This window comes from Zootoca vivipara, chromosome 4 (assembly GCF_963506605.1).
Source record: "Zootoca vivipara chromosome 4, rZooViv1.1, whole genome shotgun sequence".
Classification (NCBI taxonomy): Eukaryota; Metazoa; Chordata; class Lepidosauria; order Squamata; family Lacertidae; genus Zootoca; species Zootoca vivipara.
The window spans coordinates 102,174,831-102,198,533 of NC_083279.1; the positions used below are offsets into that span (position 1 = coordinate 102,174,831).

The 23,703-nt window shown below is 60.7% G+C and overlaps 5 protein-coding genes across 5 annotated transcripts in view; 2 read left to right on the forward strand and 3 right to left on the reverse strand.

Annotated features, from left to right (window-relative positions):
- Positions 1-2,188, forward strand: part of DNHD1 (dynein heavy chain domain 1) — a 36,839-nt gene extending 34,651 nt beyond the window's left edge. Inside the window, exons 40-43 of the mRNA XM_060274026.1 lie at positions 294-385; positions 473-625; positions 896-1,623; positions 1,716-2,188. Of these exons, the coding sequence (XP_060130009.1) occupies positions 294-385; positions 473-625; positions 896-1,623; positions 1,716-2,174 (1,432 nt within the window). The 3' untranslated portion in view covers positions 2,175-2,188. The remainder of the gene's footprint in view (positions 1-293; positions 386-472; positions 626-895; positions 1,624-1,715) is intronic.
- An 11-nt stretch (positions 2,189-2,199) lies between these two features.
- LOC118084891 (F-box/WD repeat-containing protein 7) lies at positions 2,200-10,096 on the reverse strand. The gene is made up of 12 exons (XM_035114984.2): positions 9,934-10,096; positions 9,071-9,691; positions 7,529-7,611; positions 7,232-7,370; positions 6,711-6,845; positions 4,700-4,823; positions 4,476-4,612; positions 3,768-3,881; positions 3,492-3,673; positions 3,178-3,403; positions 2,876-3,086; positions 2,200-2,654 (listed from the first exon to the last, which is right to left on the reverse strand). The coding sequence occupies exons 1-12, from the start codon at positions 10,072-10,074 to the stop codon at positions 2,386-2,388; spliced, it is 2,382 nt and encodes a 793-aa protein (XP_034970875.2). The 5' UTR covers positions 10,075-10,096; the 3' UTR covers positions 2,200-2,385.
- An 89-nt stretch (positions 10,097-10,185) lies between these two features.
- Positions 10,186-14,364, reverse strand: RRP8 (ribosomal RNA processing 8). The gene is made up of 7 exons (XM_060274152.1): positions 14,165-14,364; positions 13,817-14,081; positions 12,908-13,415; positions 12,631-12,760; positions 11,845-11,951; positions 10,491-10,587; positions 10,186-10,376 (listed from the first exon to the last, which is right to left on the reverse strand). Exons 1-7 carry the CDS (start codon positions 14,243-14,245, stop codon positions 10,251-10,253), a joined length of 1,314 nt encoding a protein of 437 aa, XP_060130135.1. The 5' UTR covers positions 14,246-14,364; the 3' UTR covers positions 10,186-10,250.
- Positions 14,365-14,700: 336 nt separating this feature from the next.
- Positions 14,701-20,565, forward strand: ILK (integrin linked kinase). The gene is made up of 13 exons (XM_035114991.2): positions 14,701-14,827; positions 15,372-15,468; positions 16,515-16,680; positions 16,897-16,992; positions 17,262-17,358; positions 17,832-17,915; positions 18,046-18,131; positions 18,200-18,309; positions 18,435-18,562; positions 18,887-19,008; positions 19,098-19,197; positions 19,767-19,897; positions 20,031-20,565. Exons 2-13 carry the CDS (start codon positions 15,380-15,382, stop codon positions 20,178-20,180), a joined length of 1,359 nt encoding a protein of 452 aa, XP_034970882.1. The 5' UTR covers positions 14,701-14,827; positions 15,372-15,379; the 3' UTR covers positions 20,181-20,565.
- A 1,723-nt stretch (positions 20,566-22,288) lies between these two features.
- TAF10 (TATA-box binding protein associated factor 10) lies at positions 22,289-23,574 on the reverse strand. Its single transcript, XM_035115004.2, has 5 exons — positions 23,351-23,574; positions 22,963-23,237; positions 22,805-22,869; positions 22,570-22,684; positions 22,289-22,466 (listed from the first exon to the last, which is right to left on the reverse strand). The coding sequence occupies exons 1-5, from the start codon at positions 23,505-23,507 to the stop codon at positions 22,377-22,379; spliced, it is 702 nt and encodes a 233-aa protein (XP_034970895.1). The 5' UTR covers positions 23,508-23,574; the 3' UTR covers positions 22,289-22,376.
- Positions 23,575-23,703: the final 129 nt, after the last annotated feature.

Sequence of the window (23,703 nt, forward strand, 5' to 3'; positions counted from 1 at the left end):
TCCAGCAGCGAGGCAAAAAGCTTGGAAACGCCTCCTCCACTTTATGCAACTTGGAAAGCACCCTGAATCGCCACCTGTGGGCTCCCCATTCTTCCCCTGCTCTTGGAGCTGCCTGTGTGGGCTAACAAACCAGTCCTTGCCCAAGGGTTGCCACGGAGGGGGCTGCTGGCTGCAAGGGGAGGGGGCGGAGCAAGATGGTCCTCCCTCTGGCAGGCTTCTGTCCAGCCACAAAGCCGGGAGTGTGGTTTTTGCTCTGACTCTGCTCTATGCCCGAGATTGTGTTGCCCTTGCAGGAGCCACGGGGAAGTGTTGGCCGGGCTCAGAATCCAGGAGAGGCTGAGCTGCCTAACAGACGGAGGCCAGGAAGCCCTGCAGGAGCTGGCCGGTATGGAAACAGGGCTGAATGAGGGGTTCAAGAGCCAAGGCCTTGAAGGCCCCCTCCTGAACACGGCTGGCTCTTCTGCCCCTGCAGGGACCATGCTCTATGGGGGCCATGTCCTGGACAGCGGTGATGCCCAAGTGGTGCAGAGCCTGTGCCAGGCCTGTTTGGCTCCTGCCTCCCCCCTGCAGCCACCCTCCAGCCTCCAGCAGCTCGTGGCCACAGTCGTCGGCTGCCCCAACCCAGGTGAGAGAAGATCAAAAGAGCCTGTTCTCACTGCAGGAAACCCGCAAGCCGGACTCAAGCACAAGAGCGGTTTCCGGCAACGAGGGTTTGGAAGTCTTGCTTCCTCCAGCTGTGGCGGCAGAGTGTGGCCATTATGCGGCTCATCAAGAATTGGCTAATGTCTCTGAAGAGCGCTGGGAAGAGCCTGCCGGTGGGCCTTTGGCGCTGGGTGCTCTCCTACAGCAGCCGCGTCCCCCTCCTGATCCCCCTCCCTTTCCTTGTATCCTGTAGGGAACAGTGATGAGGAGGCGGCGGCCGCCACCCAGGCCAGCATCGAGCAGCTGTCCAGCCCCATGGAGCCTGCCGGGATCGGCCTGTGCAGCGCGCTGCAGCAGCGGATGCTGGCCGAGTGGAGCCAGGCCTTGCTGTCGGCCTTGCAGGCCTCCCAGGGCCTGTGGCAGCCCCGGAGGGCCCCCTGCCGCCCGCCCACAGAAGCCCTGGAGCAGCTGCTGCGGGACGGGAGCCAGCTGGTGCAGGAGCTGCAGGAGCAGCTGACCGAGTGTGGCTGGGAGGTGGGCTGGAAGGGGTGCCCCCCGCAAGGGCAGGCCCGCCCCAAGCCGCGCCCCCTGCAGCGCTTCCTGCTGGAGGAGGCGGGCATCCTCCTGGCCCTGCTCAAGCAAGTGGGCCGGGACCTGTGCTGCGCCCAAGAGCACCTGCAGGGGGAGCCCTGCTCCTCCCGCCGCTGTAGCACCATCCTCTACCACCTGAAGCAGGGCTGCCTGCCCAGCCCCTGGCGGCCCTACGCCCTGACCAGCCCCCAGACCCCCCAGGCCTGGCTGCAGACGCTCCAGCAGCGGACCCAGCTCCTCTGCAGCTACCTGGGCTCCATCAGCGGGTCGCTCGTGGCGCACTACCAGCTGGCTGCCTTCCACCAGCCCCGCCGCCTCCTCCTGGCCGTGCTGCAAGAGAGGGCTCGCGTGGAGAGGCAGGAGCTTCACCGCTACCAGCTGCACCAACAGGTAGGGGAGGGCGGGCCTGGGGTTGGGCACAGGGGCAAGCAAGCACAGCAGCCCCGGTCCCTGAGTGCCCCCTTTCCCCCTCTCTTGGCCAGGTCCTTCCCAGTGGGCCACCCCCCACCAGCGCCCCAGAGAAAGGCATCTACCTGAGTGGCCTGGAGCTGCGCCATGCCTTCTGGAAGGCCCACAGTGGGCTGCTGCAGGAGAGCCGCACAGCCGCGCCCTGCCCTCTGCCCACCATCTGGATCCAGGCCACCCGCCAGACTTGGGAGATGGCCACTGCTGACCCCCCCACCAAGATGCCAGCCGACAAGTACCTGTGCCCCGTCTACCTGGGGGCCCCCGAGGTCCCTGTGATGCTCAGCAGCCAGCACGTCATCCTGCACCTGAGCCTGCCTTCCAAGATGGCCCCTGAGTTGTGCCTCCAGCAGCGTGTTCATGCTGTCAGCCTCTTGCGCTGGGAGGGGGAAAGTAGCGCAGGGCAAAGGCAGCGCCCTCCCCCCTCCCCCAGAGGCCCCTCCCCAGGCCAGCCCCCTCCCCCCTCCCAGGCTTAACCCACATGACACAGAAAAAGCCATGTACAGAAATAAAGTGATATATTATTAGTGTGTACAAAAAGCAGACTTGGGTGCTCTGCCGCTCTGCCAGCTGCCCAGGGCCCTGCACGCCGGGCTATAAATAAGGTGCTCGGCCAGGCACCACTCACTCGCGCCTTGGGGGATGCCCGTCCCGCAGGCCCCCCTGCCAGTCCAGCCACCCCCCCCCTCATTTCAGGTCCACGTCAAAATCCAAAACAAGCAGCTTGGTCTCCTCGGTCCCGTTGCGGCTCCCCACAGCGCACACCAGCTTTGTGTTGGAGGCCCGGATGCGCCAAACCACCCCCCCGCTGCCGCCACTTTCCAGCGCCACCAGGTTGCGCACAAACTCGCCCGTCTTGAGGTCCCACAGCTTGACGGTGCCGTCGTCTGAGCTGGTCACCACAAACTTGGAGCTGAACTGGAGGCAGGTGACGGCACTCTGGTGCTTGCTGGGACCTGCAGAAGTTGCGGGGGGGGAGCAAGGAAGGTGAGAGGCAGTCACCAGCTGCCATGCCCAGCCAGCAAGTGCCCAGGCACCTCTTCTTGGAGGACGCCACTGGTGGCAGGCTCCCACCCTATGCCTGCTTCCGTATCCCAAATGGGCTCTCCCCACCCCAAGGCCTTTGGGAGGGCTGATGGGGAGTTTCAGAGCTGAGCCAGCTGCCCACCGCACCCACCTTGCAAGGTCTGCAGACACTGGCCCGTTTTGATGTCCCAGATCTTGACCGTAGAGTCGGCATTGCCAGAGACCAGGATGTTGTCGCGCAGCTCCATGCCGCTGGTCAGGGACTGGTGGCCCATCAAGGTGTGCAGGCAGTTACCGCTCTCAGCATCCCACACCCGGATCGAGGTGTCCAGGGAGCCGCTCACAATGTGGGTCCCATCAAACTGTGCAAGAGAGGGGTGGGAGAAGTGAGTGGCTGTGCGAATCAGGGGGTGGGGGGGTGGGGAGGGGAGGGAAGGGGTCGGGGTCCCTCACCTGCAGGGAGTAGACACGATTGGTGTGGCCTTGCAAGGTGTGGATGCAGCTCTCCGTCTCGGGGTCCCAGACCTTGACCGTGTAGTCGTAGGCGCCACTCACCACCTTGTGCCCGTCGTACTGGACACAGCGGACGGCGGCCACGTGGCCCATCAGCACATGCAGGCACTGCCCGGTCTCGATGTCCCAGAGGCGGAGGGTGGCGTCCCGTGAGCCACTCACCACCCTGCCGAGGGAGGAGAGACAAGCAGCTTGAGTCCCAGGCAGGAGCGGCAGGAGGGGTCCCTGGAGCGGCCTCCCCTCCCCCAACCTACCTGCTGCCATGGAGGTGCATGCAGCGCACGGTGGAGGTGTGCCCGTAGAGGGTGTGCACGCACTCGCCCGTGTCCGCGTTCCACACCTTCAGGGTGCGGTCTGTTGAACCACTGATCACGATGTTGTCCCTCATCTGGGAGGACCAGACGCCCCCCGTGTGCCCCACCAGGGTCTGAACACACTGCAGGAGGATGAGGAGGAGGAGGAAGGTGCTCAGAGCCAGGGAAGGCGGAGCCACAGCCGGCCCCGCCCACAGCACCATTTCCCAGACTCACCTCCCCGGTGACAGCCGACCACACCTTGAGCGTGTTGTCATCTGAGCCGCTCACAATGCGGTTGCCGCAAAACTGGAGGCAGGTGATGACATGGTCATCGTGGCCTTTCAGAACCTGGCACAGGGAGAGATTTAGCGGGCCAACTGGCATCACCCTGCACCCCCACAAAGAAAGTGCCCCCCCTTTCTCAAGTGGCCTTGAGTTCTCCAAGACAGGGCTCCAAGGCTTGAGACAAGGCCCAGCGGTCAGGAGCTGGCATCAAGCAGGCCGACTTCAAATTCAGCAAGGGCTGGACGTTCAGCCACAGTGACAGCCCCAACTCTCTTCCCACCCCCCACCCCCCACATTTGTGAATAGCCAGAATAATTCAACTTTCTGGATCTTCTTTGCCAGAAGTCAAAGATCCACCTAGCCCAGCAGGACCCACACTAACTGGCAGCAGCAGCAGCGGCTCTCAAGAGTTTGGGGCACAGGTCTGTCCCAGCCCACCACTGAGCCCTGGGCCCTGCCTGGTATAGGACAAGGACTGACAAGGACTGGGACCCAGCTGGGCACCCAGGCATTGAGTTGCTCTGGGTGAAGCGCTTGGAAGGAGACACCATCTTTTCCTCCAGAGCCTGCTGTTTGGCCCCCATTTTGCAGCCACCCCATAGATCCCATGGCGAGGTATGTCAACCCCAATGGTGGGGGTCAAGGGAGGTCCCCTACCTTGGGGGGACGGGCATCCCCGCCACGCCAGTTCATGTCAATTCGGTGCTGCCGCAGGAAGGCCAGTTTCCAGGGGCTGTACATGAAGCCTGGGCTGAGCAGCCGGCGCTTGCGCAGACTCAGGGGCTCCTCAATACCTGCAAGAGACAGAAGTGGCTGTGACAAGGAGGAGGCCCAAGGGCAGCCGGGAAGCAACACTGGGCAGGAGCTGAGCTGGGCCTCACCTGCATCGCGGCACTTCTCCCGCCACAACAGGTTGTCCTCGGCCAAAATCCGCCAGTAGCGGCAGGTCTGCGCCGCCCGGAGCAGGTCCCGCGGCTCCAGGAATGAGAGCACGTAGAGCGCCAACTGCAAAAGGGGCAAGATTTCCTCCTGTGAAAGGCCTTCCTGGGTGCAAAGGGCAAGCCAGGCCCAAACCGGTGCAGCTGCAGAGAGAGCATGGGGCTGGGCTGGGCTGGGCAGCTCTTCTCTGGCTGTGGCCTGGAGGGCCTCCCTCTCGGGTGAGGCAACTTCCAACGTTCACCACAGCAATGGCCCCCGGCTTTGTGGCAATGTGGAGACTTTGCCATCTAGATGACCTGACACCACCAGGCCCCACACAGCTGGGAAAGGGGGTGAGGGGCTGCTGCCATCCTTTCACCCTCACCAGACGAACACCTGAAGCAGCCCTCCAATGCTCCTCCAAGAAGAGAGCTGGGCAAAGGCCCTTGGGAAGGCCAGTGGTCCACACCCTCCTCCCACAGCCCCTCAAGGCCCAGCCAAACGCAGCAGCTCTCAGGGCCCACCAGGACCCCCCCAATCCCAAACCCCGCAAAGGCCTCTCCTGCCTTTCCAATCCAGCACAGAGTCTGCGGCTGAGCTCCCTGTTCTGACCACCTGGGCCAATCTCTTGCCCTCCAAGCATCCTCCTGCCATTTCTCCTTGTCCTCCTTGCCACTCCCCTACCTGGTTGGGCTCTTTCTTTGGATGTGTTACAGAGGACTCCCTATGGCACAGCTTTTGCTCTAAAATGGTAGCCTGCACCTCACAAGGGAAGTTCTGCTTTGGCCTGGAGAGGCAGGGAGAGAGTGTCCGTTACATTAGCTCACCTACGCAGACGTTCAAGCGAGCTAAATCCATTCATTGACTGCTGTCTCTCCTCTCCTTTGACATCTTTGACAGCCTTCCCTTAATGTTCGTATATTTAAAAATTAAGGGGGGGAGCGGCTTTCGACTGAAAGTGTTCAGCCCATCTGCCATTTATGACAAGCACACCATTTAAAACCATTTAACAATCACTTTCAAAAAGACAAGATTTTGTACTCTGCATCTGTTTACATTTTAAAGCCTAATTTGAGCATAAAGCCCAACTTTTGCCTTAGCAACCAGAAATCATTTGGATCCCAGAGGCCCAATTTCCACCCCCCCCCACTTCCTCTTCTTTCCCATCACTTTCTGCTGCACACTGAGACAAGGCCTGGGACCCCCAGCCGCTTGCTCTTGGCCAAGCTCTCTCCTACCATCCCCTTCTGGGTTGGTCTGTTCTTCCTCCCTCCTGCAACGCCCTCGGCTGTTGTTCCTTCCCTTGGCTGCCTCATTCCTTTTCCTCCTCTTTGGCAGGAACTAAACTCTGGCTCTTAGCTTCTTGCCAGGCCTTCAGGTTCTCCGATAACTTGCCTTTAAAACTTTTCCAAGGCCTTGAGATCAAATCAAATAGCTCCTTCTCTGATGTATCTTTTATCTCTTGCTAAAGCAACTGGCTCTAGTCAATTTTCCTCCTGGTGCCACATTCGCACTTCAGATAAAGTTCTCTTCTTCCAGTTTCTCTCTGATGGAAGTTACTTCATCCTAGTGTTTCTGTGAGTTTTCATGGACACTTTAAAAATGTGTAGCTTGTATGACTAGTTCTGACTCTTATTTGTTTTAGACACAAGTAGGTAGCCGTGTTGGTCTGACGCAGTTAAATAAAAAATAAAAACAAAAAAATTGTCCAGTAGTGCCTTATAGACCAACTAAGTTTGTTCTGGTATAAGCTTTCGTGCGCATGCGCACTGCTTCACTTCTTTTACAACTACCTATCGTGTCCCCTTATCCCCCCCTCTTGACTTTGGCCCAGATTCTGATCTCTTGGCCTGTTGCTCAAGGCTTTCCAACACCGCCCTGCAAGCTCATTCTTCCACCATCACCTTTGGCCAACAACTGCCCTGCATTCTTCCTCCAAGACACTCCCCCCACCACCACCCACCAGACACTCACCTCTTTGGGCAGCAGTGATATGAAATCGCGCTGGAATTGGGGCTCGATCACTTGCATCATGTGCTTGATCTGAGGAGGCTCACAGCGGTCAATGAGCTCATCCAGAGCCAGCAGCTTCTCTGGGCCACTCCAGCGCTGGCGGGAGAAAGGAGTAAGGGGAGATCAAGCGCAAAACCCAGGATTGCTACCCATCTCTGGGCCAGAACCAAGGCCGCAAAGCAGCCCACAAAAGCAATCCAAGCAAAAGCACCACCATTGCATCAGCTCACTTTTAAGATCAACCCCCTAAAAAAAACAACAACTTGGAAATGAGAAACACACAACATCTGTGTGTTTGGCACAACATCTGCCAAACGCCCGGCTCGTGAAGGCTTTTGCCGAATGTCAGAAGGTCAGCACAAGCCAGCCAGGTGGCCATTCTGCAGCTGCCATCCAGAATGCGCAGCCCTGCTCTGCCTCCAGCCAAGGGCCTCGTGCATCACACACAGACACACACACATGAGGCTCTGTCTGCCGCTCACCTGGAAAGTCCGCAGCCAGTCCTGCAGCTCAGGGGGTGGTGTCATTGGGGGGACATGCCGGCAGCGTGCCTGGCCTGCCTTGGCATTCCGCAAATCCCCAAAGGTGGCTGTGGGGCTAGCGACACAGGGGCCCAGCACTCTGGAAAGGAAGCAAGTATGTCAGGAAAATGCCACGGTGGGGGTCCGAGTTGTTCTCCCACAAGCATTGGCCCAAGTCAAGAGTCCGGCTGGAGACAGACTCCATGTCCCACCCGGCACCTTGCAGGAGCTCCCGAGCGCCACCCACAACCTCCTCACCTGCCCCTCTCGGAGCCCTTGCACAGCTTCTTGCCAGGCGACTGGGCTCTGCCATCTGGGCCGCTCTCTGACTTGCGCTTCATCTGCAATGCAGAGAGATGGGGCAGAATGGAGTCACATGGATCCAGGCAATGCACACAGCTGAAAGTCAAGTGGGGCACTCTTCTTGCTGCCTCCACCACACAGTAGCCATGCCAGGGCCCCCCTGCCTCCCCAAAAGACGGGAAGGTTCAATAGCAGAACACTTTCTCTCAGAACACAGATCTACAAACTGCGCTTTGGGACGACAACCTTGTAAGGGCAGGAGGTGGGGAATAAAGATGCAGCGCACAGCAGCCCTCTCCCCGCCTGACAGCTTTTGTCTTTCTTCCTTGGAGCCTTGATGGCCAGAACACACCTGAGAATCACAAGAGCCTGCTGGATCAGGCCAATGGCCCATCGGGCAAAGGTAAAGGACCCCTGGAAAGTTTAAGTCCAATCAAAGGTACGATGGGGTGCTGTGCTCATCTCGCTTCCCCCTGAGGGAGCCGGTGTTTGTCCGCAGATAGTTTTTCCAGGTCATGTGGCCAGCAGGACTACACCGCTTCTGGCGCAACGGAACACAGTGACGGAAATCAGAGCGCATGGAAATGCCATTTGCCTTCCTGTCCCAGCAGTACTAATTTATCTGCTTGCACTGGCATGCTTTCAAACTGCAAGGTTGGCAGAAGCTGGGACCAAGCAACCGCTCGCCCCGTTGCACAGATTCAAAAAGGGATGTGCATGGGAGTGTGGTCTAAACCACACTGACCCTCTTGGGCTTGCTGATTGGAAGGCCCATCCAGTCCAGCCCTCTGTCCCCATAGTGGCCAACCAGATGCCCATTATGGAAACCCACAAGCACAATTGGTGCCCAAGAACAACACCCCCACCCCCGGTCACCTGTGGCTTCCAGCACCTGGTTTTCAGAGGCATCGCTGCCTCTTACTGTGCAGGGCAGAGCAGAGCATGCTTAGCCATGGTGGCTAGTTGCCGCCAACAACTTCTCTTCCATGAATTGCAGACTGAAATGCAGACTTAGAATCTGCACAGGAAAAATGTGCTCCAACTTCAAAAATTCCTCCAGTGAGCAAAATAAAAATCACAAACGAGGCATTAAATTCAAGAGCTCCCACCCACTTGTTTTGGTCAGCACAGTCCCTTGGCTGCACCCCCTGAGAAATGCTCAGCACAAGCATTGATGCCACAGCCATTTCCAGGGAGAACCTGAAGGCCCTGGCCAGCATCACCCTCCCCTCCTGCCAGCCTCCCTGGGCCAAACCGAATACTTGCACAGCCCCCCCACCCCCCACCCCCCTGCTGCCTGGCATGGACACTCTCGGCTGCCTGCTGCACCCCAGAGCCCCATCCCTGTCTCTGGGCTCCTTTCCCCAGGCACCTTCAGGAGAGGAGAAGTGTCTGCTGGATCTGGCCCCTCGCGGGCAGCCTCCTGCTCTCCCGGGGGTCTCGCAGGTGCCTGGGGCTCCCCCTTCCCTTTCTCTTCCCCCGCAGCCCCTTCTTCACCTTGGGCCGCGTGTGCCGGATGAGGCCGCCGCCCTCCGTCCGCTCCAGGTAGTCGATCCAGCGCTCGTCCACCGTGTAGTAGAAGTAGACGTCGCCGCCGCTCTCCTCGCCATCGCTGCTGCCGCCGCTCGTCTCGTCCTCGGAATCGGGAGCCCCGGGCGGGTAGGAGCTGCCCGGCTCCTCCTCCAGCTCCGCCTCGTCCGCCAAGCAGGCCGGCGCCCAACTCTCCTGCTGCTGCTGCTGCTGCCCGGGACGCGGCGGCGGCGGCGGCGATTGACCCGCCTCTTCGCCCGGAGCCTGCGAGGGGAAGCGGGCAGCAGGGTTCAGGCAGCCTCGGCCCGGCCCGCCGCCCCGCCGCGCCCCCTCGGCCGGCACGGCTTCCTCCCGCCCGCCCCCCGCCCGCCCCGCAGCCTCGGAGAAGGTCGCCGCCAAGCCCACCTCGGTGGCGGCAGCGGCGCCGTCGCGGGGCGCGGGAGCCGAAGACGACGGGGAGGCGGCAGCTCTGGCGGGGTCCGGCTGCTGCGCGGAGCAGATCATTCGCTGGCTGTTGAGCTCCAGGATCCGCGCCGTGATCCCCTTGACGTGCAGCAGGTCGTCCAGGGAGGCGAAGCCCTTCAGTTCCTGGGGGGGAGGGAAGGGGGCGCCCAAGTCACGCACCGAGAGAGAAGAGGAACCCTCCCCCCCCGGAAAAGCCCCTCCCGGCAGGAACGGAGCCCCTCCCCTCCTCTGGGGGCCCTATTTTTGGGGGGGAGGCGCGGCGCGGCAGGTAAGCAGCCCCTCGGGGGGTTCGAGACCCGCTCAGTTCCGGGGGGGGGGGAGGAAGGTGGTGCTGGTGGGCCCCTTCGGACCCCTGGGTCCCTCACCTCCCTCTTGCGCACGATGCCCCTCGCCCGGCGGCGCCCGATGCCGACCAGCGCCCGCTCCAGCTCCGCCACGCAGGCCCGGTTGATGTCCAGCTTGCCCCCGCCGCCGCCGGGCCCCGGCCCGCCCGCCGATACCGACATTGCTGCCGCCGCCGCCGCCCGGACTCGGCCGGACTGCGCTTGCGCCGGCCGCGCGCCGCCCCTGCCTCCCCTACAGCCCCCAGCAGGCATTGAGCGACGAGACACTTCCGCTTCGAGAAAAGCACTTTATTCAGAGCGACGCGACGGCGGCCCAGACGAAGCCCCGCCCCCTGACGTCACCGCCGCTTGTAGAGGCAGGGGCGGAGCGCCAGTCCCGGAAGAGCCCTTTCGCCCCGCCCCTTCCGCTTCGGCGCTTCTGCCTTGCGCAGCTCGAAGGTGAAGAAGTGGCTGCCCGTCACGTCCTGGAAGGAGAGGAGGGGGAAGGCGATGCGGAGGCGCGCGCGGGCCGGAGGGGGCCTCGCGCGCGCCCGGCAAGGAGGACGGGAACCCCCCGCCCACGCCCCGCGGAAACCTACCTTGCTGAGGAGCCGGAAGCCGAGCCGGGCGAGCGCCGCCACGAAGGCCCGCACGTCCGGGAAGCGGCTGGCCACCTCGGCCACCAGGAGGGTCCCCCTGGGAGGGAGGGAGGGAGATCAGCCAAGGCGCCCCTTTGCCCCCCCCCCGCTGCAGCCCCTCTTCACCCTCCCAGCTCTGCGTCAGCAGAAATGACAGCTGAAAAGAGGTATAAAGGACTAAGTGTGATGCTGAGTGAATCCTCCAGCAGCCAGAAACATCCCCATCCCTTGTGTGTGTCAGGAGGGCACCTGCAGAAGCCAGGAGGGGCTGGGAGAAGGCTTGGCCTGGCCCCCCAAAGAGAGGGGCCCCAAATACGATATGCCATTGTTCTTGCTGGCACTTTGAATGGTTAGCAATCATGTAATCCTTTCCCCCTAAGCAGTCCAGGGAATGCATGCTTATTTTATTACTGCATTTCATGTGGTCACCCGTCAGGAAACCTCAGAGGATTCCTCAGAAGCAGCCCCTTCCCACCTTTGGAAATTTAAAATGTCTGTTTTACAATATTTTATGGCCTGTAACCCAGCCAGATGGGCGGGATAGAAGTAATAAAATTATTATTGTTACTATTATTATTCACAGTGATCCAGAGCTGCTGCCTCTGATCCTGTGGCCAACATGTAGCCACTGACAGCCTTCTTTCTCTCTCCAGGGCTTCAGACCCAAGGGTCCTTCTCTAAGCTCTTATTGGAGCTGCCACGGGTGGGTGTGAGTGGGTGAGCCCAAGACCTTCTGCCTGGGAAGTCTGCACTCCCACCAAAGCTCTTCCTGGCCAGAGAGTCACATCCTCCTCCTCGCTACTTGTTTTCAAAGGCAATTGGTGCTGAGGACTGATTTTAAAGGATGCAAGCCAACTAGATCAGAGAGAGTGTTTTGGTACTGAAATAGAAAATACATGAATAGTGGTATTTTCAATATCCAAGTTAGTTATGCTGAAATTTTGCTTACAAGCAGATTTAGCTGATTCACGGGCTAAAGGCTCTTTGCAACCATCATTCATTGTCTGAAAATTAGTAAATTTATATTAACATAATCCTCTACTTTAGTAATACGGTACCTTTTGTTTAAGTTGTTTGTTGTTACTTCAGTTTTCTGTACAACACTTAGAAATGTTCTAACTATATCTCTATTAGTAGAAACCCAGTCAGATGGGCAGAGTATTATTATTATTATTATTATTATTATTATTATTATTATTATTATTATTATCATCATTAAGCAGTATAGGTATTAAATATCATCATCCCCATTTCACATGCCCCCCTCACTGCCACAGCCCCTCCCATGACAGTGACCCCAGGACCCCACAATTACCCAACTCGTAGCACACGGTTAGCCTCTTCCAAGATCTCCTGCAGGTTAGTACCCATCAGTGCCAGGCAGAACACAGCCACATCAACAGATTCATCATCCAGGGGGACCTGCACAGAAGGAGCAAAAAGAGGGAGGCGCAATCAGAAAACTATGTGTGTGAGGTAGTCATAGAATCATAGAACTGTGGAGCTGGGAGGGACACCCAAAGGCAATCTAGTCTAACCCCCTGCAATGTAGGAATCACACCCAATGCATCCCTGACACGTGGCTCTCCAATCTCTGCTTAAAAGCCTCCAGTGAAGCAGAGCCCACCTGCGTGGGCCCATTGTTAGGATTTCATAGTAGATTCTGTTCCACCTTAAACAGGCTTAGGCTTGGAAGAGGATGTTGAATATGTCACATGATGTATATTTCCGTTTGTTGTACTATTGTAATGTTAGTCTTGCTTTTGCTTTGCTGATGGAGACAGACACGTTTGGTCTTGCTTCCGAGATGCTTTAGAATAAACGCTTGTATATATGCAAGAACTTCTCTGACTTTTCTCTGATGCTGCTGCTGCTGCCAAACCACGCTAACGCTGGAGATGAATTCTGCAGATAACGTGTCCAGACTCCAAGGAGCCTGGATCGTGTTACAGCTGGCTACCGGAGAGAAGACACCCGGCAGAGGCTTACCGGGGGGCTTAGTGGCCCAGGTCTTCTGCGGTTTTGCCAACACCCATCACACAGCTGCTCCTAAGCCTGGAGAAGACAGGTGCTGTGAGGAGGCCCTCCCCCTCCAACGTACCTGGGCCATGTCGCAGACAATGACTCGGGGGTCCAGAGCCACCAGATCAAAACAGTGCACTTTGTTCCGCACGCTGCGTGCCAGCCTGCAGTCCCCGCAACCGAAATCTGCCACCACGAGTGACGCTGGTCTGTGGGGGGAGGGGCAGAGTTAGACCATGCATCCATCCTGTCAAACACTTCTATACGTTAACTATGACATTGCAACACGTGCAGATGTTTGCTTAACCAGCACATGTTGAAGGGGGGGAGCTGGCCAATCCCCCCCCCATCCTTACCTTTGACGCAGGTAGCGCACAAACCGCTGCACAGGGTTTTCAGGCCACTGGGCCACCTGCCGGGCAAAGCCCCGGTGATACACCGCCAAGGCCTCAGGGTCATCCTGGAAGAGCTGGACCGCCTGCTGGCTGGAGGATGTGTAGAGCTGCTGGTTGATGAAGCGGAAGCGCGCTGACTCCAGCCGCTCCTCCATGCGCAGCCGCAGGGATGCTGCTCTCTCGCTGAGAGGTTCCTGGGCTGCTGGGTCTTCCTGGCTGCTGGGGGGCTCCTCTGCTGCTGCAGGGACTGCAGGGGGTTCTTCTGCTGCCGCAGAGGCCACGGGGGGCTCCTCGTGGCCCAGCCCTGCCTTGAGCCTCTTCTGGCGACGCTTGTTCTTCTGGCGGTTCTTCCACTGTCTCCTGGTCAGCCGCTGCCGTGGCTCCTCCTCTGGGTCCTTTGCAGCTGCCTTTGCCCCAGCGCTCCTCTGCTTGCTGCTGGGCTCAGGGTCTCCACCTCCAGCTGCTTTGTCTGGACAGGGCAAGGACAGAGGTGCTTGGCGTTGGGCTCCATCGCCCGCCCCCCCCAGCCCAAATGATCTCTCCTGCCCAGGGCTCTGCGTTTTTTCAGGCAGAGGGACCAGCCCTACCCCACCTGGAGAGGCCCCCAGGGAATGTTTCATGAGGTTATAAGAATCTAGTCCAACATCATGGGAAATCCACAAGCAGCACCTCAGCACAAGAGCATTGTAGTCCTGGTTTGGGCTACAATGAAGCAAACAAGCAGCCACCTCTCATTCCCAAGAGAGGCTCCCGCCACCCGAACCCTCCTGCAGATCTACAGCCCAGGCTAACCCCCATGCCCCGGCCTTCATTCCGAGGAGATCCTTGGCGACAGGCAAGCGGGCAGGGCAGGGGCACTGCAGGCGTCACCTGCTCGGGGCGCCGGCTTTTCCTTCCGGGCCGGGAGGCGCTGCTGCTGCGATTGCGGAGCTCCGGCGCGGGACCCGGGGGGCGACCCAGACGGCGGCGCCTTCCTCGGGCGCTTCCTCTCTCGCGGCTGCTCGGCTTCCGAGTCCGACGCGCTGCTGCCTCGGCCGGAGGAGGACGGGGAAGGCGGGCGCGGCGCCGAGCTCTGCAGGCGGCGCAGGGTGGCCAGGAGACGCCGGCGCTCGGCGGGGCTGCTCCGGACGGGGCTCTGCGGGGAGTACCGAGAGCGTGAGGGACCCCGCGCCGCCCCCAGCCGCCCTGCTCGCCCTCCCGCCCCGCCAGGGGACTCACCTGAGCCCGCGGGCGGGGAGGCAGCAGGCGGCCTGCCAGCTCCAGCTCCGCCGCCTCGCCCCACGGGGCTTCCTCGAACATCGTCCAAGGGGGGAAAAGACGCGGCAGCAGCAGCCAGGCGACGAGCTGCTTGGCGGCGGCGGCGGAACTCCTTTGCCAAGACGAGCCTCGCAGCAGCCCAGGCGCTCACGCTGGCGGAAGTTCCGGGTCTCCGGGTTGCACTATAGAGAGCACCATCTCGCCGACGGAGCGGCACGCGGGCTCCCCCTGCCGTCCGGAGGCCGCCACAGCAAGCCGCACCGGAGGAAGGGGCGCCCTCGGAGGGAGAAAGCGGAGACCCCCGTTCCCTCGGGCCAAAGAAACGGGCGCGCCTTGGCGGGGTGTGGGAGCAGAGTCCCGGCAAAGGGGCCTGTCTGTGACGGTGGCGGGGCGCCCCGGGACCCCCGAGCTTGGCCCTCGGCGGGCTTTGCAGCGCCACCTCCTGGCGCCAGTGGCCGCTGCTGCGGAACCTCTGCCGGGCGGGGCGGGAGCGGCGGGCCAGTCGGAGGGGGAGCAGAGGACGGGAGGGGGCGGTCTCCGGCGGGAGCCGCCCGAGGGAGCGGCGGGGAGGAGCCGAGCCGACGGGACGCGCCACACACGGAGCCGCCGCTGCGATCGGGCACGGTAAAGGGGACCGCCAGACGGGGATCGCTCGGGTCGGGATTGGGGCAGCTCGGCCGCTCGCCTCGCAGCGCAGCCCCGGCCACGCCCGTCCGTCGCCCCGGCGCTGCCCTTGCCCGACAGGGGCCCAACAGGGCGGCTTCCTCTCCCGCTCTCTTGCCCCGGGATCCGGGTGGGCTCAACTGTCGGTCGGGCGGCGCCGCATCGCGCCCTTCCCCGGGCTCCTCCGATCCGGTCTGAGAAAGCGGCTCCCCCGGCCGGGCGCTGCGGCTCTGCTGCGGAAGGGCGGCGTCGAAGGGGCTCCTGCCCGGACCTAGAGCCCAGATTCTCGGCTCCAGAGCAGGACGTCGGGGCGGCTGCCTATCTCCCTCTTTCCACCCTGAATCGGACCGCTCGGGACCGTTACTCGGGGCGGGTGGGGTGCAGCTGCTCGGGACGCCCGAGCAGCGGGAGTCAGCCGGGTTGCGGGGCGAGAGGGCTCATTGCGGCCCCCGGAACGGGCTGCGTCTCCGGCTGCTGGCTGACCCTCCCCGCCCTCCTTTGGCAGGAGGGACCATGGACGACATCTTCACCCAGTGCCGGGAGGGCAACGCCGTGGCCGTACGCCTCTGGCTGGACAACACGGAGAACGACCTCAACCAGGGGTCAGTGGGGAGCGGGAGGCAGGCAGGGAGAAGCCCCAGACCCCGTTGTCCGCCCACGCCCCCAAGCTGCCTTCATCCTGCATTTCGTCCCCTTGGCTGGAAAGGACAGGAAATGACCGCAGCTCCAAAACACGCCGGCAGGAATTCTGTTGCCCGAGCTGGGGTGGGGGGGTTGGATGGCAGAGCAGGTGGCGGGAGTCCAGAAGCACCAGCCCAGCCCTGAGGGGAGGTGGGCAGCGAGGGAGGCTGCCCAGATTCCTCCCTCATTTCAGCCTTGCTGTAGAGGAGCCCTGGGGTGGGGGTCAGAGTGTGGGGGTGGGTGAGGTGTGGGGGTTCCCCATCAAAGGAAGAAGCCCTTTGCCCAAGGAGCCAGCATCCTTCCCTGGGGGCAGGTGGCCTGATTCTGGGGGCTGTCCATCCAGGGAGTCCAGAGTCAGGGAAATGGGTGGCTTCATTTCCCTCTGGTCCTGAACTTGTTCCTAGTCCTTTGAAGCAGCCACTGTCACCCCCGTGCAGTCTGGTCCCCAAGGCTTGAAGGGAATTTGGGGTGGCAGGAAGGATGGCTGGGGTCTGTGATGCCAGCCAGGATCCCCTTCTGATCTGTTCCACAGGGGAGGCAGAAGTTTTTCAGTTGAGGTTGGGCGGCCGTCTGTCTGTCAAGGATGCTTTAGCTGAGATTCCTGCCTTGCAGGGGGTTGGAGTAGATGACCCTTTGATCTCCCCTGGGATGCTCCCATCTGCTCGGCCCCCTAGCTGTTGTCCCGGCTGGGGACTGGGGGCTGCCCCGTCTTCCTGGCTCAGATCTCCTTTTAAGGCCTGGTCTTCCTCTCGCTCTCTCCTCCTGTGCTTGGCTCAAGAAGAGTGAGCTCAGGGAGGGAGGAGGAGGAGAGCAGCGGGAGGGATTCCTGCGCTCCCAGCCTCTCCCAGGCTGCTCCTGCCTCTGGCGCTTCCAGCCTTGAGCAGGTGGCCCTGGAGCTCTGCCCCCTGGCCAGGTTGGCCCCTCTCCTGCCCTGGGCGCTGAACAGGGTCCCTCTCCCTCCCTGCAGTGATGACCACGGCTTCAGTCCCCTGCACTGGGCCTGCCGCGAAGGCCGCTCCAGCGTGGTCGACATGCTGGTCATGCGCGGGGCGCGCATCAACGTCATGAACCGGGGGGATGACACCCCGCTGCACCTGGCTGCCAGCCACGGCCACCGGGACATTGTCCAGAAGGTAGAGGGCTTCCCAAGACTCACGGTCGGTCGGTCGCCACCACCTCCTTCCCCACATCCTCCTCTGGGTCTTAGGGCGCCCCCTGCAGGGAGAGGGAAGAGGGTGGCCATCTGGCGCATCTCTCCCCGGGGGGGGGGTGTGTATTTCACTTTGTGGAGGTCTTTTGGAGGGGGATTTCCTTCCCCGGCTCACACTCTATCTTTTTGCCCTGCTCAGCTGATCCAGTTCAAGGCTGACATCAACGCGGTGAATGAGCATGGGAACACCCCGCTCCACTATGCCTGCTTTTGGGCCCAGGAGCAGGTGGCTGAGGTGAGGGCTGCCTTGGCAGAGGCATGTGGGGCTGTTGGGCCTCTTCCTGCCATGGCGGCAGAGGGCCTGGCAACATTCCTGGTTCAATTCTAATCATATACCCCAATTCACACGATTTAAAAGTAAAGGAAAGCTCCCTAATAGGAGGGCAGCAGTGACCTGTGGGGCTGGTGGAAGACCTGGTGCCCCGTGGGGAGAGGGGCTGGGCAAGAAGGGCTTCTGTGGCAAGACGGTCTTTTGCCTCACTTTTCACCCTCTCCGTCTTTCAGGACCTGGTGGCCAGCGGGGCTCTCGTCAGCATCTGCAACAAATATGGGGAGACACCCCTGGACAAGGCCAAGACGCCCCTGCGGGACTCCCTGAAAGGTGAGCACAGCTCCTGGCCATCTGCCTCCTTAAGCCCCTCCCTGCTCAGCGGCTGCCTTCAGCTACTTCCCCCGTTTTGTGTCAGCCAAATATCTCCCAGAGTGCATTGTGTGCAATCCATGACCTGGATTCTACAGCCTGCCTGATCTCTGCCTCTCGACCTCCCACTCGCCTCCTTCCTCTTCTGCCACACTGCTCTCCGCCACAGACTCTCCCGGCTCACTAAATCCTGTTACCTCTTCAGCTTCCGACATCTCCTCTTCCCAATCTTCTGCCTCTGACCACCCGTCCCGGTCCCACCACCACCAACCCCCGGAGGGCTCTGAGCCTTCTTCCCTTAGGGGGTTCCCCTGCTGGTTCCTCCCATCCTTCCTCTGCATCCTGTTCAGTGAGTCTCCAGGTGGTGGGGCCCCTCTTTCCACCCCCTTTCCACCTGTGCAACTTCCGTGTTTTCTCTCCCCCACCCCCTCCAGAGCGAGCAGAGAAGTTGGGCCAGAGCCTCACACGCATCCCCTTCAAGGACACCTTCTGGAAGGGCACAACACGGACGAGACCTCGTAAGACCCGGGAGACATGGGGTGGGCAGAGGGGAGAACGGGGACTCTCCTCGTCCAGTGGGTTGGGCACTGGGGGGTTCCTTTTGCCGGCTGCGGCTGCGCCTGGCTGATGGTCTGTCTCATCTCTTAGGTAATGGGACTCTGAACAAGTTGGCTGGCATCGACTTCCGGCAGTTGACCCTGGGACACAAGCTCAACGAGAACCAGTCTGGAGAGGTGGGGGCCGCTCCTTTCCCCTCCCCCCCAGTTTCCTTCACCCCTCTGACCTTCTGCCTTCTCCATAGCTCTGGGAAGGGCGCTGGCAGGGAAATGCCATCGTCATCAAAGTGCTCAAGCCCCGAGACTGGACGACCCGCAAGAGCCGTGATTTCAATGAGGAGTACCCGAAGCTCAGGTGGGTGGGTGAGGGGGTCCTGTGGGGGACGTCAGAAGCTGCCCTTGGCACCCCTTCCTGCCCACATGGCCGCAGGCGGTGGGTGGCCGGGCTGCTTCCTCCACTCGTCTCCTTTCCACCCGCAGGATCTTTTCCCACCCCAACGTGCTGCCGGTCCTGGGCGCCTGCCAGTCTCCTCCTGCTCCTCACCCCATCATCCTCACCCACTGGATGCCCTACGGCTCCCTCTACAATGTGCTCCATGAAGGCACCAGTGAGTCTCGCTTCCCCTCCCTCGCCCTACTTCCAAGGGGGCACCCCCAGGGGCCATCTAGCCCACCCCTGGGCAACGCAGGAATCGTTTGCTCTCTCTGTAGCTCTTGGGAGGGAACAGAGCGCTTTCTGGCTGCCTTTAGTGTGTTGGTGGCCAGAGCAAGAAAGGGTTGGGGGGCCTGAGTTGGCCCCTGTCCATACCATTCTTGCACTTGATGAAGCCTTCCCCCCCCTTCCGGACAGCGCTCAGGAGGAAGTGCTGACCCCAGCAGAGGCAGGCTCCCCCCCCCCATATTTGCTGCCCCTGCTCTCTCTCCCCCTGTAGACTTTGTTGTGGACCAGACGCAGGCAGTGAAGTTTGCTCTCGACGTGTCCCGGGGAATGGCTTTCCTGCACACCCTGGAGCCCCTCATCCCGCGCCACTATCTCAACAGCCGCAGCATCATGGTGCGTGGGGGGCCCTTTCTGGGGATCCAGTGGGCTGGTGGGGTCTCTAGGAGGCTGAGCTCCCCGTTGTGTCCTCCCTTCCACCACAGATCGACGAGGACATGACGGCCCGGATCAGCATGGCAGACGTCAAGTTCTCCTTCCAGTGCCCTGGCAGGATGTATGCACCAGCATGGGTGGCGCCAGAAGGTGAGTGGCGCCCTGCCCTCCCCTGAGATCCCCATTATCTGACCCAAAGAAGAGCCTTCTGGATCAGGCCGTGGGGGTGTGTGTGTGTGCACCATCAGGTCCAGCATCCTGTTCTCACAGAGGTCAACCAGATCCCCCTGATGGGAGACCACAAGCAGGATCCAAGCACGAGAGCAAGTCTTCCCTCCTGCGACTGTGGAGGGCAGAGCAGTCACTGCACTTAGAGCCATTCCATAGATCCCCCCCCCCCGAATTTGTCGTGTTTTCTGGTTCTTATCCTTGGTTTCATTATATTTCTTTATTGCTTATTGCAGAAGAATGCCTCAAAGCAGCTTGAATTTTTTAAAAATCTCCTACACAGGACCAAACTGAAAAGCACTCCCGGGGGAGGGAGGTCCCCGTTCCTCTGAGTGCCTCAGACCACTTTACCACGCTGCCCTCCTCTGGTCAGCAGCTGACCTGAGGAGGGGGTTTGCTTAGGGGGGGAGTGCAGGCAGAGCAGCTGCCCTCCTGGGGAGGGGTCCCCCTTCCAGCCACTGCGTTTCTCCAGCCCCTCTTTGCTCCTGCAGCTCTGCAGAAGAAGGCAGAGGAGATCAACCGTCGCTCGGCTGACATGTGGAGCTTTGCTGTGCTGCTGTGGGAGCTGGTGACGCGGGAAGTGCCCTTTGCTGACCTCTCCAACATGGAGATTGGCATGAAGGTGAGGCAGGGGCAGGAGGGCAGGACCACCACCACCCCATCTCGCCTTCAGGTCATGCCCCTTGGCAGGCTTGGACTAGGCAACCCTTGGGGACCCCTTCTGAGGTTCTTCTTCCTCCTCCTCCTCCTCCCAGGTTGCCCTGGAGGGCCTGCGGCCCACCATCCCCCCAGGCATCTCCCCCCACATTTGCAAGCTGATGAAGATCTGCATGAACGAGGACCCAGCCAAGCGCCCCAAATTTGACATGATCGTCCCCATCCTTGAGAAGATGCAGGAGAAGTGAGGGGAGGGGGACATGCTCTGCAGCCCAGCCCCCCGCTCCAACCTGCCCACAAGTGCCTTGGGGAGGCGCTGTTGACAAGAAGTGCCACTTCCTTGCTCTCAAAACAAAACGGTACAGAAGGAGCCGCCGCCTTGCCCCCCTCCCCTTTTGGGGCAGTTCTATTGGGGGGGGGGGTCCCTGCTGTAAACTGCCCTGGCCTTTTAAGCTCCCCCAGCAATGCTGCACTGCCTTCCACAGTGCCTAGCATCCCGTCCCCTCAGCGTGCATCAGCAAGGTCGCCTCGCACTCGGAGCCCACCGCCTGCCTCTGCGCTGCACGGTTTTTATCTTTTCTATGCAGGCCCCGGCCAAAGCCAGAGGGCTCAAAATAAAGAGTTATTAAAGGAGACAGTGGTTGCTGCAGCCTTTGTGGGGTGTGGGGGACACAGCCGGCTGCCCCAGCTTCCCTGGAGGGCTTCGGCTGAAGAGGATGCTTGCCCCAGCCCTCTCGCCCAGGAGCCTTGTCCATTTCCTTGGGTAAGCCAGTGGCGAGGTGGCTGTATTTGGGTTCTAATCCCCATCAGGTGCTACACTCTGGCTGGTCTTCTGTTGCCCTCAAATGAAACCGGCCTTTTCATTTCCACTCTCCTAATGCCATGGGAAATATGGGCCACAACCCTCTTTGAGATGCAGCTCAGAAAGAAAGTGCAGAGCTGGGAAAAGGACAGGCAGTGGCAGCCAAGAGGCTCAGCAGCCAGCAGCCTTTCTCCCGGTCTCATGCCCAACACATTTGGGTGCTTTGAGCAGGATCAGGCCACTCCAGCACCAGAGGCAGCGTGCCTCTGGGCTCCCCAGCTGTGGTGGGTGAGATAGGCCTCTCGCTGGAGCCAACAGCCTGCTTGTGGTTTTCCTTGCAGTGCAAGTTTTCCTGCTCCACGAGTAATCACCTCCACACATCTTCTCAGTGAAGAGACGGGAGGAAAAAACCAAGCGACCCATTGGAATGGGAGAAAGAAAGCAGAACAGATGCAATGGGTGCAGCCAGCGTGTGTTCTCATTGGCATCAACTGAGGCCACCCTCTGCGAGCTGCAACACCCATTGCCATGTTGCAGCGCTTGAGTTATTGCGTGGTTGGTGGACGTGGTCACGGGACAGGGGGAGGCTCTGAGGCAGCTGCTGAGTCATGCAGAGCCACTTGGCTGCATGCAAAGAGGGGGGCTGTTTTGCACAGCTCCAGGCCCTCCTGGAGCGTTTTTGCCTAGTGGAAAAAACTGTCAACTGTGACCGTGCTTAACTGGACAGAGAGGGACTTTGTGTGTGAGCAGAAACCTCTGAGTTTTGGAGGGCCTGGACCGTCACCTATCATAGAAAGGTAGGCGTCCCACCTGTTGCCCAACCACTGTCATCCCCCCGCCCCCGCCCAAATCCCCCCCCCAGCAAATCCATTTGGGCTGGGGGGGGAGGAGGTTGACCTTCAAGAGGCCAGCTCCCTCTGGTTTCCCCATCACAAAGAGAAAAGCTGCTGCAGCGGGAGCAACTGAATTCCTGACGCTGGAGCAGTCCAGCTTTCCACCCCCCTCCTCCCTGCAATTCTTAGCTGTTCAGTGCGCAAGATCAGGGCAAAGCGGGCCCACCAAGTCCAGCAACCTCTTCTCTTGGTGGCCAGCCAGATTTCCCCATCTAGTCCAACCCCCTGCAATGCGGGAATCTCGGCTAAAACATCCATGACTGTTGGTCATCCAACCTCTGCTTAAAAACCTCCACCTCTCATGGGAATCTTCCACTACTGAACAGCTCTTACTGAGAGAAAGTTTTTCCAAATGTTTAGTCGGAATCTCCCTTCTTGAGATCCTGCACTGCAGCTGGGTTGGACTAGATGACCCTTGGGGTCCCTTCCAACTCTAAGATTCTATCAAATATCATTGCCTTTGCCTTCCACATGCGCCACAGGTAATGCTGGATGAACTTCCTTGGGCGTCCCCGGAACGTCATGCCCATGCCAACCAAAGCCATTTTCATTATCCCCCCCAGGTGTCCTGGGACATCTTTGCTTCAAATACCCCCCCCCATCTTTTGTCAGAGCTGCTCCCCTCCTCCAATGCAGAAGGAGCGACAGGCAGGGCAGGGAGCTCAGGAAAGGGAGAACTTTAATGGTACAGCAGCCAATAAGAAAAAGAAGCAGTCCAAGAGCGAATCCAGGGGGTCGGGGGCGGGCAGCTAAGTGAAGTAGTGGGGCTTCTTGACGTTGATGCCGTACTCAGAGAGCGCAGGCGCAAGGTCCTCCATGGTGAGGGTGTATTTCTTGTCCTGCAATGGGGGAGGGGAGAGGGAGGGGCGTCAGCTGGGCATCCTGCCTGGGCACCTCAAGGGAGAGTGGTGGAAGGGCGGCATTTGGGGGGGGGGACCTCACCTTGCTCTTGTTTCGGGAGCTGCCAGAGGCCGTCCCCTTCATCTTGCAGTGCTGCAGAGCGTCGTTTGCAATGTCGGAGATGAACTTCTGGGCGGCCAGGGAGATCAGGCGGATGCTGGCAGGGGAAAGATCAGAAGAGGGATGAGGGCAGGGAGTGAGCAACATGGAGCCCCTCGAGCTAGTGGCAGTCTATCTGTCCTGGGGACTTGGTCTCTCCCCCCACGGCTCCACTTACATGCGCGGATCGGAAGCTTCGAAGCCAGCGCGGTTCAGGTAGTAGCCCGTGACGGCATCTGGGATCTGGAAGGGAAATGTGAGGAGGACGGTTCAAGAGGGAGATGCCACCAGGGGCCGGTGAGGCGGGCGGGGGCCGGGCGGGGAAGGGGGCCTCACCGTGGGCGTGTAATCCTCCAGCTGCAGCAGGAAGTCGACCAGCGGAGCGCTGGAGGCGGGAGAGGAGGCCGGGGCGGCGGAGGCCGAAGAGGCCGAGGCAGATGAGGCAGCGGCGAGGGCGGCCGACTTCGAGTCTCCGTTGGCGGTCGCTCCGGGCGGCGCGAAAATCCCGTTGGGCACCGAGGGCGCCGCCTCCGCGGGATGCGCCAGCAGTGAGGACGAGGAGGAAGAGGAGGAGGAGGAGGAAGAGGAGGAAGACGAGGAGGAGGAGGCACCTGCGGAGAGAAAGAGGACTTTAGAGACAGACTCCGGGCAAGGAAAGGAAGGAAGGACGGAAGGCGCCCCTCCCCCCACTCCCCACCTTCCCCTCCCCCACCATCTCTCTCACCGGCTCCTCCGGCTCCGGCCACGGCCGCCACGAGCCCCGGGCTGCCCTTGGCGCTGTCTCCCCCGGCGGCGGGGAGGGGAACGGGGACGACCGGGCTGAGGTCGGGCTCCAAGCCGCCGCCTCCTCCTCCGCCTCCGCTTCCCCCGATGGCGCTCATGGAGTCCCGGACCAGCAGCGTCGCTCCGAGCAGCTTCTGCGCAGGCGCCGCGAGCCCAGCCGAGAGGGAGGGGGAAGAGGATCCCGGAAGTGGAGGGGCGGGGCCTGAGCGGCGACCGCCGCTTCCTTTTCCGGGCCAATCTTTCTACGGCCGCCGCGCAGACGCCACTTCCGCTCTCCTCTCCGAGGCGGGGCAG